This window comes from Octodon degus, unplaced genomic scaffold, assembly GCF_000260255.1.
Source record: "Octodon degus isolate 3935 unplaced genomic scaffold, OctDeg1.0 scaffold00042, whole genome shotgun sequence".
Taxonomy (NCBI): Eukaryota; Metazoa; Chordata; class Mammalia; order Rodentia; family Octodontidae; genus Octodon; species Octodon degus.
Window position 1 is genome coordinate 1,828,114 of NW_004524618.1, and position 10,543 is coordinate 1,838,656.

At 50.4% G+C, this 10,543-nt stretch overlaps 1 protein-coding gene across 4 annotated transcripts; it reads left to right on the forward strand.

Moving 5' to 3' along the window:
* Nolc1 (nucleolar and coiled-body phosphoprotein 1) lies at window positions 1-10,314 on the forward strand. 4 transcript variants are annotated; one of them, XM_023715514.1, is made up of 13 exons: window positions 1-166; window positions 3,987-4,042; window positions 4,148-4,284; window positions 4,583-4,719; window positions 5,071-5,239; window positions 6,190-6,329; window positions 6,420-6,555; window positions 7,608-7,736; window positions 7,932-8,042; window positions 8,158-8,802; window positions 8,942-9,036; window positions 9,197-9,289; window positions 9,425-10,314. In XM_023715514.1, the coding sequence occupies exons 1-13, from the start codon at window positions 47-49 to the stop codon at window positions 9,581-9,583; spliced, it is 2,127 nt and encodes a 708-aa protein (XP_023571282.1). In that variant the 5' UTR covers window positions 1-46; the 3' UTR covers window positions 9,584-10,314. The 4 variants fall into 4 exon arrangements, with proteins under 4 accessions (XP_023571282.1, XP_004631521.1, XP_023571283.1 ...); XM_004631464.2 differs by having other exon boundaries at window positions 6,190-6,323; XM_023715515.1 differs by having other exon boundaries at window positions 4,151-4,284.
* The last annotated feature ends 229 nt before the right edge of the window (window positions 10,315-10,543 follow it).

A 10,543-nucleotide genomic window follows, 5' to 3' on the forward strand; every position in this document is an offset into this window, starting at 1 on the left:
GTAGTCGCCCTTCCTCTGCGACGGTAGTGACGCGTATTGCCGGAGGATGGCGGACGCCGGGTTGCGCCGCGTGGTTCCCAGCGACCTGTATCCCCTCGTGCTCGGCTTTCTGCGCGATAACCAACTCTCGGAGGTGGCCAATAAGTTCGTCAAGGCGACAGGCGCTGTGAGTGCTGGGTTTGGTGCTTGGGCAGGGGTGGGTGACTCCCAGACAGCAGGCCCCGACGTGCTTGGTTTTCCAGGTGGGGAGATCTGTGGGTTCCACCAACCTGGAGTTGGCGGAGTTGGCGAGATCCTTGTGCGACCTGTCGTGGCGACTGGAGGAAGCCTGGGACCTCATCTCCCACTTTTCCTGGGGAGCTGTGCAGCGGCGATGGCGTGGGATCCTCGTGGCCCGGGTCACGTGGCAGGGGGTGCGGGTCCCACCGAAGCCTTTGCCACACCAGGTCCCTTTAAAGGGTTCCTTTTGGCCTAGGCAAAGTGTAGTTCTACCTTGCTGTCAAACGCGTTCTCCTGGGACTGGAAGGTGACATAAACTACTTTAGAATTGAAGGCCAGGGTTTTCTTTACTGCAGGAGAAAATGAATGAGAGTAGCGCAAGTTCTGCGTTCAGGTAGACTGAGGGAGGGCTGAGCGGCAACGTCCTACCAAGCGGGCGTAGGGGTGAACTTGGACCTTTGGCCAGTGGAGTCAAGCCAGCCAAGGCTTGGGACCAGGCGCTGTCACACTTTAGATCTGCGATGCTGGCAGATTGCTTCCTCTTAGTCTTTGCTACAGGTATGTCATTATCCCCTTTGTAGGACTTTTGTGAATTTCTGTAAGATAAAATGTAAACATAGCAGTCCCAGGGCTGGCACACAGGTAGGGTGAGATAATAGTGGCTTTTACCATAGTTAGGGCAGTTTAGGGTCCTCCAAACACCTGCGAGGAATGTGAAGGATAGGGAACCTAGATTTCCTTTTTTATTTTATTTTTTAATGTATTTAGTACAGGGTCTCACAACACGGATCTGACTCATAGTGATCCTGTTTTCAGCCTCCCAAGTGCTGGGATTACAAACGTGAGCCACCATACCCAATCTCAATCACAGTCTCAGTGTACCCCCAGGGATGGGGCTGGCACTGGTACTGCAGGCCAGGGATGAACCTCTGGCCACTGGCTGCGTTCTGCCTATGCAGGCGTTTTAGCCCGCTGAGCTATCTGGCTGTCCCTGTTGTTGGTTTTTTGAGACAGGGGCTTCTAGTTTAGGCTGGCCTTGAAATCACTTTGTAACCCAAACTCACGGGGATCCTTCTGCTTCCCAAGAGCTGAGATCACAGGCATGTGCCACTGTGTCCATCGAGAATCTAGATTTCAAGAAGCACCATCATGAAACTCATCTCCAGAGAAGATAAGAGTGGTGTCTTTGTCAGGGATGACACTATGGCTGAAAAGTAGGTTTGTTCTTTGTAGCAGAATTGGGTTGCAAAAAGAGAACAGTCTTATAAAGAACTTCCTTGGGTTAGGGCCGTCTACCTTGTGTTCTAATCTAACGCTTACTAACTGCAACTCTCCTAAGCTTACTGTTAGACTGCAAGGAACTAAGTATTTTAGAGTTAGGATTCACTGGCTTTATGTGCTGAAAGTTAATCTTTGTGAAATGGTAGCTAGGTCTACATGCTGTTTCCGTATGTTCTACTGTTAACATTTTTGGGGATTGAACTCAGGGCCTTGTGCTTGCCAGGCACGCGCTTATCCTACAGAGCTATCTGCCCAGGCCCTATGTTCTACTCTTTACATACATTTTCCCACACTCTTTATTTTTATTTTTTCAGGTTGGATATGATATGTGGTCGGGGGGCCCTGAATTTGTAGTGGTCCTCCAGCCTCACTCTCCAGAAGGCTTGGTTTATGGGCGTGTGACACCGTGCCTGGTTTGCATTATTTCTTGTTCTCTCAACAATCTAATGAGATGGGTAGTATTGTCACTGTTATAGAGAAGCAAGCAATCTGGTACCTGATATGGTAGTGCGTACCCATAATCCCAGCATGCAGGACACTGAAGCAGGAAGATCAGCAGTTTGAGGGCCACTTTAGAATACAAAAGTGAGAACCTATTTGGAAAAAGAAAATAGAATGCCCCCGACCCCTGCAGAAAAAAAGCAATCTGAGAGAGTCAGTAATTTTCCCAGGTCAAATGGTAATACCTGACAGGCGAGCTCACGTCACACGGATGCTGAGCACTGTACCACTGGCCTGCACCCCTCACTTGTGGGCCTGTGCTCCTGTGTGAGGCCTTACCATTTTCTGTTTTTACATCGGGTACTGTGAGTACAAATAACAGCTGGATGTGATTGTTACTTTTTATTTTGGGTTGTCTTTTGTGTATGTGTGGATGTGTGCTGGGGATCAAACTCAGGACTTTGCACATTTATGCCACTGAGCTATCCTCCCAGCCCCCTTTAACTGCAACTCGAACTTCTTTTTTTAAAAAAAATTTTTTTAATTAATTAATTAATGTGTGTGTGTGTGTGTGTGTGTGTGTGTGTCCAGCTCAGCCCACCAGGGGGCGGGGCTGGCTGGCATGTGGTGCTGGGGGATTGAACCGTGGTCCCTGTGCTTTGCTAAGCTTGCTCTAAGTAGGTGCTTTAGACCACTGAGCCATCTCACCAGCCCCTGCAACTCAAACTTCTGACCTTCCATTTGCCAGGCAGGTGCTGTGCCCCTGAGCTATATCCCTGGTCCTTTCAGGACATTTTTTAAGGCAGGGTCTCACTGTGTAGTCCAGGTTGGTGTTGAGCTTGTAGCAGTCAGCCTCCTGCGTGCTGGACTTAGAGGTGTGCACCGTCACACGTGGCTGAATGAGATTCTTTACTGTGTATAGTCCCTCTAAGAATTCCTTTCAGTCTTTAATCAAGTAAGGGCAAATCTCTGCTTTAGAAAATATAGTTGCAGTTTGAAGGGCAAAGGGACAGGGAAGAAAGGAAGTTTTGTATTCATCCCTCCCCCACAGAAGCTTTCCAAATCTGTTGTAGTTTATTTACCAGTTATCACTTGGCAGCATCCTTCTGTGTGTGTGCGTGTGCCTGTTCATGTGCGCATGCGCGTGCACGTGCGCATGCTTTTGTTTTTGAGACAGGGTTGAGGGCCGGGGAGATAGCTTATCGGAACAGTGCCTACCTGGCAAGCTCCAGGTCCTGAGTGATTCCTGGTATCAAAAAGAGAGACAAGGGATGGCCAAATAGCTCAGCGTATTAAAGTGCCTGCAGAGGTGCAGGGGCTAGGGGTTCGATCCCTGGGCCTGCTATGCTGACCCCGTCCCCCGGGTGCTCTGAGACAGCAATCAGAACTGTGCTTGGTGGTGTGCGCCTGTAATCCCAGCTCTTGGGAGGCTGTAAACAGGTGGATCACTACTGACACTACTGAGTCCAATCTAGTAGTGAGACTCTGAACACCCTGTAGACCCTTCCCTAAAGTACAAGAGAGAGAGAGAGACAGAGACAGAGACAGAGACAGAGACAGAGACAGACAGGGTCGCACTATGCAGTTCAGGCAGGCCTTGAACTCAGTAATCCTGTTTCAGCCTCCCAAGTGCTAGGCTTTCAGGGATGCCTGGCCACCTCTGGTGACTTCCGTTAATTTGATATGAAAAGCCCTGTTACATCAAGCACTACTTTGTGTTAATGTTTGTGCCTAGGATTAAGCTAGAGTAAAAGTAAACGAGCTTTTAAGAAATCCTTGGTAATTATAGATTGACAGGCAGGGCGCTAGATGAATGGTGCCATAAACTTCAGGTTATGTTGTTTCTGTTACAAAAAAACAGAGATACATAGCTAAGATTTTTTTTCCTACTTTATTCTGGTCAGAAAAGTTTTATGAAGGTGTAACATTCATTCCAACTTTGGTAGATGTATAACTGGTCACAGTTAATGCAAGAATAACACAAAACCCAGCCTCTCCTAGATTAGTCGGGCTAATGTTTCCTTACCCAGCTCTCTCTCCTACAGACGCAGCAGGATGCCAACTCCTCCTCCCTCCTGGACATCTATAGCTTCTGGCTCAAGTAAGCTTTCCGTGTTCCCCTCTGTTTTCTCTCCCAGGTGGGCTGGGCTTTATGTCTTGGCTTGAGAAGGCCCTAACCCCCAGAACTTAGCCCATGCTACCCCAGTAGGTCCACCAAAGCCCCAAAGCGGAAGTTACGGGCCAACGGACCAGTGACCAAGAAGGCTAAGAAGAGTAGCTCATCTAGTGACAGCAGCGAGGAAGAAGAGGAGGCAGTTCAAGGAGTTCCAGCTAAGAAGTCTGGTAAGGCATGGGGAGGGGTTTGGGCCCAGTGGCTCCAGGAAGAAAATTTGTGGCCACTTACGCTGCAGGCTGACCTTCCTGGGCCTGTGCTTATTTATTTATTTATTTAGTGTGTGTGTGCGTGTGTGTGTGTGTGTGGCCAGCTCAGCGCACCAGGGGGCAGGGCTGGCTGGCATGTGGTGCTGGGGGATTAAACCGCGGTCCCTGTGCTTTGCTTGGCTGAGCTTGTTCTAAGTAGGTGCTTTAGACCACTGAGCCATCTCACCAGCCCTGGGCCTGGGCCTGCGTTTTTATTCAGCTGTACCTGTACCTGCCAAGAGGGCCAGTCCACCTCAGCGTCCTGGAAAGGCTGTGGCCAAAGCTTCAGAGAGCAGCGGCAGTGAGGAATCGAGTGATGATGAGGAAGAGGAGGACACAAGGAAGACCCCTGTCCAGGTGGGCAGCGTGGGGAGGAAGAGGCTTGGTCAAGGGTTTGAAAAGGAAAACCCTAAATCGCCCCTTTGCTTATGCTGAGTATTTCAGGTAGCTGACTCACTGAGGCAGGGTCTTGCTTTATAACTTTTTTTTTTTTTTTGCTTTATAACTTAAAAAGCTGGCCTCGGACAACCTGTCAAGTGCTAGGGTTCCCACAGTGCTAATGTGCCCATCTTCTCTTTCCCTCTTAACATATACTCCTCTGCTGGATTTCCCCACCCATTGTGTTCCATTTACCCGTAAAATGTAAAAGCCCAGATACCCTTTCGGTGTCCAGAAGGTCCTGCTGATTCACTGCCTTGTGTTTTCTAGCGGAAGGGAGTTAAGCCCCAAGCCAGGGTGGCCAGAGCTCCTCCTCAGAAGGCCAGGAGGTCTGAATCTGAGTCTGATTCAAGTTCAGAGGACGAGGCACCAAAGAACCAGAAGCCAAAAGCAACACCCGTGGCAGTGAAAGCCCAGGCAAAAGCCCCAGCTAAACCAGGTGCTGTTTCTATTCCCAAGAAGCTGGGCTGGGACCAAAGTGCTCTGGGCACAGGGGTTAAAATCGCTCTTAGATGCCAAGGTGATATTGTATTGGCTGCTAAACTAGAGGTAGCCATGATCGGTGTCAGTTTTTTACAGAAAGTGGTGTTTTTTTGTTTGTTTGTTTTTTGTTTTTTGTTCTGCGGGAACCGGGGATTGAACTCAGGCCCTTGCACTTGCCAGGGAAGTGCTTATTCCACTGAGCCATCTCCCCTTTACAGAAAGTTTGAATAGTTTTCCTTGTAAAGGTTACATTGTGATCTTTGTAAGCTTCTGAATAGATGTGGAAGTGAAAGGCTTCAGTGGAGGTGTTTAGATGAATTTTATCATGCCATCATTGTAAAATAATTGTATCTCTGGTGTTGGGCAGGAGAGTCATGCTTTAATCCTAGTAAATCATGGCCTCCTTTTTAGTTTAAAAAAATATCTAGGAATGACTGGAAGAAGCGGTGCATGCCTCTAATCCCAGTACTCGGGAGACTGAGGCGGGAGGATTGCTGCAATTTTTAGACTAGTCTTGGATACAAAGTGAGCTCAAGGGGCTGGTGAGATGGCTCAGTGGTCTAAAGCACCTACTTAGAACAAGCTTAGCAAAGCACAGGGACCACGGTTCAATCCCCCAGCACCACATGTCAGCCAGCCCCACCCCCTGGTGGGCTGAGCTGGCCACACACACACACACACACACACAATAAATAAATGTTAAAAAATAAAAAAAATAAAGTGCATTTAAAAAAAAAAAAAAGTGAGCTCAAGTCAGCCTAGACTACATAGCGAGATCCTGCTTCAAAAAAGACAACCACGAAAGAAAACACTTAAGAGATTGCTCTGTGGTGTTCAGATGGGAAGCAGCTCTCTTATGGTCTCCTGCTTGCCCTGATACTCCTGGCTTTGTTCCCTTCTCCTTAGGTGCACCAGCTCGAATAGCCCCTAAGGTGGCCAATGGCAGAGCTGGTGGTGGTGGTGGCAGCGGTGATAGCAGTAGCAGCAGCAGCAGCAGCGAAGATTCAGAGGACGAGACAGCACCAGCCATCCCCAAGAAGGTTCCTGTCAGGGAAGACTGGCGGGCCTGGGCCTCTTCCTCGCAAGGGGGATTGCTGCCTCCGTTCTCCTCTGATGCTCAGTTCTCTCTGCTGCAGGCCATACCTAAAAAGCAAGCTGTGACCAAGGGCCCTGCGAAGGCCCCTGTTGCTGCCACCCAGAAGAGTTCCAGCAGTGAAGAATCCTCCAGTGAGGAAGAAGAGGAACAGAAAAGGCCCGTGAAGAAAAAGCCAGGTAATTGGCCTGGGAGTCAGGCAGGGGCTGGCCAGGGCCAGGTGTGGCCAGGACGCAGCCTTCCACGGGGCTGCTGAGCGCTTGTGCCCGGCAGCCCCGGTGCTTTGTGTAGCTGTCCCTTCTGCCAGGTTCTGTTGGTAAGAAATGAGTTGCTCATTTTGGCCTGTACTCAAAAAAAGAGGATTAAGCACCATCTCTTAGAAAGCAGTATCAGGGCCGGGGAGATGGCTCAGTGGAATAAGTGCTTCCCTGGCAAGCGCAGGGCCTGAGTTCAATCCCCATTTCCAAAAAAAAAAAAAAAAAAAAAAAGGAAAGAAGCAGTATCAAAGAACTTTTTTTTTTTTTTTTTCAAAGAACTTTTGAGTGTTTATTTTTTGCAATGCTGGGGATGTCAAGCCCAGCTCCTTAGGCCAGTGCAGTGATTCAACCACATGCCCAGCATGTGTGTACATACTTTAGGGTTTTTTGTTGTGGGAATCAAACTCAGGACCTTGTGCTTGCCAGGCAGATGCTTGTGCCGCTCAGCTATATCTCTAGCTTGAGTACATGTTTTATTTTTTATTTTTTGTATTTAGGATGGGGGTGTATAGGGTCTCACTGCGTAGATTGGACTCATAGTGATCTGCCTATTTATAGCCTCCCAAGTACTGGGATTAGAGACACGCACCACCATGCCCAGTCTCCAGTGTCTCAGGGCAGCGCGGGAACAGGGCCGGCATGGCAGGCTGGGGGGGATTAAACTCCCAGCCCCTGTATCTGCCTAAGCAGGCACTTTAATCTGCTGAGCTATTTGGCCAGCTCTCTTGAGTACATATTTTATTTTATTTATTTATTTTTTTAAAATTTATTTATTCGTGTGTGTGTGTGTGTGTGTGTGTGGCCAGCTCAGCCCACCAGGGGGCGGGCTGGCTGGCATGTGGTGCTGGGGGATTGAACCATGGTCCCTGTGCTTTGCTAAGCTTGCTCTAAGTAGGTGCTTTAGACCACTGAGCCATCTCACCAGTCCCATTGAGTACATATTTTAAAGCCACCAGACTGCCCCTTTCAAACAGGTCCCTACAGTTCCGTGCCCCCACCCTCTGCTCCCCTACTGAAGAAGCCACTGGGAGCCTTGTCTTCTAAGAAAGCTGTGGAAAAGCAGCATCCCAAGGGCAGCGATGAAGACAGCAGCGACGAGTCTGGTAAGCAAGAGGTGCAGCCTCTCCCGGCAGCGGGGATGGGCAGGCGGGTAAGAACAAGGGCCGGAGAAAGTCTGTCCCATGTAGCTCTCGGCTGTGCTGGGGCTGTGCTGAGGTGTTGGGTGTCTCTGTATCTTTTGTCCCCTCCTGCCTGGGTTGGGCCTCTGCACCTAGCATAATGCCACAGGTTCTCCCTAGATTCGAGTTCTGAGGACGAGAAGAAAGCCCCAGCTAAAACAGCCGTCACCAAGGCAGCCACCAAACCAGCCCCAGCAAAGAAGGCAGATGAGAGCTCTTCAGACAGCTCAGGTGAGGCCCAGTGGGGCCACTGGGGTAGGGTGACACTTGCCCTTGGGCTGCTGTTGCTGCAGGCCTCCTCTGAAGAATGGTTTGGGCAGCTGCTTCCTCTGTCCTTTCTGTCTAGACACTGACAGCTCTGAGGAAGAAGCTCCGTCCAAGCCAGCCAGTAGCTCCAGGAATCCCCAGAGTAAGCCAGCTGCCACTCCAAAGCCACCTGCAGCTAAGCCAGTAACTGCCACTCCCAAGCAGATTGCAGGCAGCAGCCAGAAGCCTCTGATGAGAAAGGCAGACAGCAGCTCGAGCGAGGAGGAGAGCAGTTCCAGTGAAGAGGAGAAGCCGGAGAAGGCTGTGGCCGCCCCAAAGGCGAAGGGGACTGCCAAAGCAGCAGCAGCTCTACCTGCCAAACAGGCTGGTGGGAGTGACAGCTCTGACTCTGACAGCTCCAGTAGTGAGGAGGAGGAGGAAGAAGAGGAGGAGGAGACCCCTTCCAAGTCCCAGGCTAAAAGGAAGCCTGAAAAAGTGGCAGGAGGGGCAGTCCCATCAAAGGCAGCCTCTGCCAAGAAGGCCAAGGCCAGGAGTAGCAGCAGCTCTTCCTCTGGCGATTCCAGTGAGGAGGAAGAAGGGGGGAAGCCCAAGGGTATGGCCACGCCACGGCCCCAAGCTCCAAAGACCAGTGGCACCTTGGCACCGACTGCTCAAAATGGGAAGGCCAGTGAGGACACTGAGGAGGAAGGGGAGGGGCAGAAGAAAGTGGCCGCCTCTAAGCCAGGTCTGTCTGGAGAACCTGGGCTCTGCCCGTGTCCTGGTGGGATGGACTCTTGGGGTGGGTTGTGGGCAGAGGCCCATGGCCTAGCTTCCGCTGTGACCCTTGGGGATCCCGGCTCCTGAGCGTGGCTCCTGTTCTGCAGGTTCCGGAAAGAAGCGCAAGCAGAGTGAGGCAGAGACCCCCCCAGCCAAGAAGGTTCAGCTGCAGACTCCCAACACATTTCCCAAAAGGAAGCGAGTAAGTTGTCTTACTCCTTGGGAACCAGACCTTCAAAGCCAGGAAGAAAAGCCCAGGTCCCTTTACAGCTCAGCCTGCCCTTCCCTGACACGGAGTGAATGCTGTGGGGAGAGCTGTTGGGGATCACACCGCCTTCAGGTCGCGAATTCATTTTCCCCAGGGAGAAAAAAGAGCATCTTCCCCATTTCGGAGAGTCAGGGAAGAGGAAATTGAGGTGGACTCCCGAGTGGCAGACAACTCCTTTGACGCCAAGGTGAGGGGGAGAGCCTTGCCCTTCTAGGGGATGCTTAGCACATTGCTCCTTGTTAAGGTTGGCGGGAGGACAAGAAGCTGGCAGGTCCTGGCCTTGTCCTTGCCAGCATTAACTGCCTCTGCTTCTGCCTGCTAGAAAGGTGCAGCCGGAGACTGGGGGGAACGTGCCAATCAGGTTCTGAAGTTCACCAAAGGCAAGTCCTTCCGGCACGAGAAAACCAAGAAGAAACGAGGCAGCTACCGAGGCGGCTCCATCTCAGTGCAGGTCAATTCGATCAAGTTTGACAGCGAGTGAGCTGCAGCCGCCTGCCCGCCCGCCCGCCCGCCCGCCTGGACCTGGGTCTCCCTGCTCTGGGGGGTGTGGGTGAGGGCAGGCGTTCAGGGCAAGTGGCGCGCCTGCAGCGTGACATCCTCTCTGATCCTTTTCTGGGTCCTCGTACAGATGTTTTGTTTTTGTGTCTTGAATTTCAGGGATAAGGTAAGAGGAATGGTGTTTTTAAAATACATTTTAGTTGTTCCTTTGTTCTGTGGACATCTCACACTGCAAAATTTGTATATTTTATATTAAATGATTTCTCATTGGTTTCTGTTGTGATTTTCAGAGATGAGTTCCCACAGCTAAAATCATAGCTATTGTTGAGACACTAAAGAACCACATGAGTGACTTCGTTGTTAGAGCCTTTCTGTCTGTGAGAACACGCGTCTTCAGCTGTTCTTGAGTCTGTGCCTGTGCCTGTCCTCACACCGTGTCTGGGGCAGGTCAGCTGCGGGGTTAGGGTTAGTTGCAAGCAACTTTTCAGCTAAAATGCACTGTGTTGTGGGAGGCAGACAGCTAGTGTGGTATAAGTGGGGTGGGCCCATCTTTTCTGTAATTTTGTCTTTTGCATTTTACTCAGTTTTAATTTAAAACCAAATTTGTTACTGTCCAAAGGCATTTTTGACAGCTTGTCCCTTACAGTCTTGTACAAAGCTGGAGACGACATCTTCCCATTTTTACATCATTGAGAGCGAAGTAGAACTAACTATGTGAGACGTACTTTTTATTGCTGTTTCTGTCTGGATAGCAGTGGAGACCCAGAATTAGTGCTGTTCCTTCATGGTAGGGAATCGGAAAGTGAGGACAGAACAAAGCTGATTAAAAAGTCTCAATTCTCACTCACTAGCTGGCTCCTGGGGTGAATTTGTGTGGATGAGCGCTGTGTGTGCTAATGGGTGAAGGTGGGAAGAGCTTGGGGACGAGCAGGGGAGGGAGCAG

Bases quoted from the DNA above. Each gene is read 5' to 3' on its own strand.
- Nolc1 (XM_023715514.1), top strand. From the start codon at position 47: ATGGCGGACGCCGGGTTGCGCCGCGTGGTTCCCAGCGACCTGTATCCC. The intron at 6,330-6,419 runs GTCAGGGAAGAC...TCTCTGCTGCAG, and splicing joins CCATCCCCAAGAAGGTTCCT to GCCATACCTAAAAAGCAAGC. The intron at 9,037-9,196 runs GTAAGTTGTCTT...CATTTTCCCCAG, and splicing joins CATTTCCCAAAAGGAAGCGA to GGAGAAAAAAGAGCATCTTC.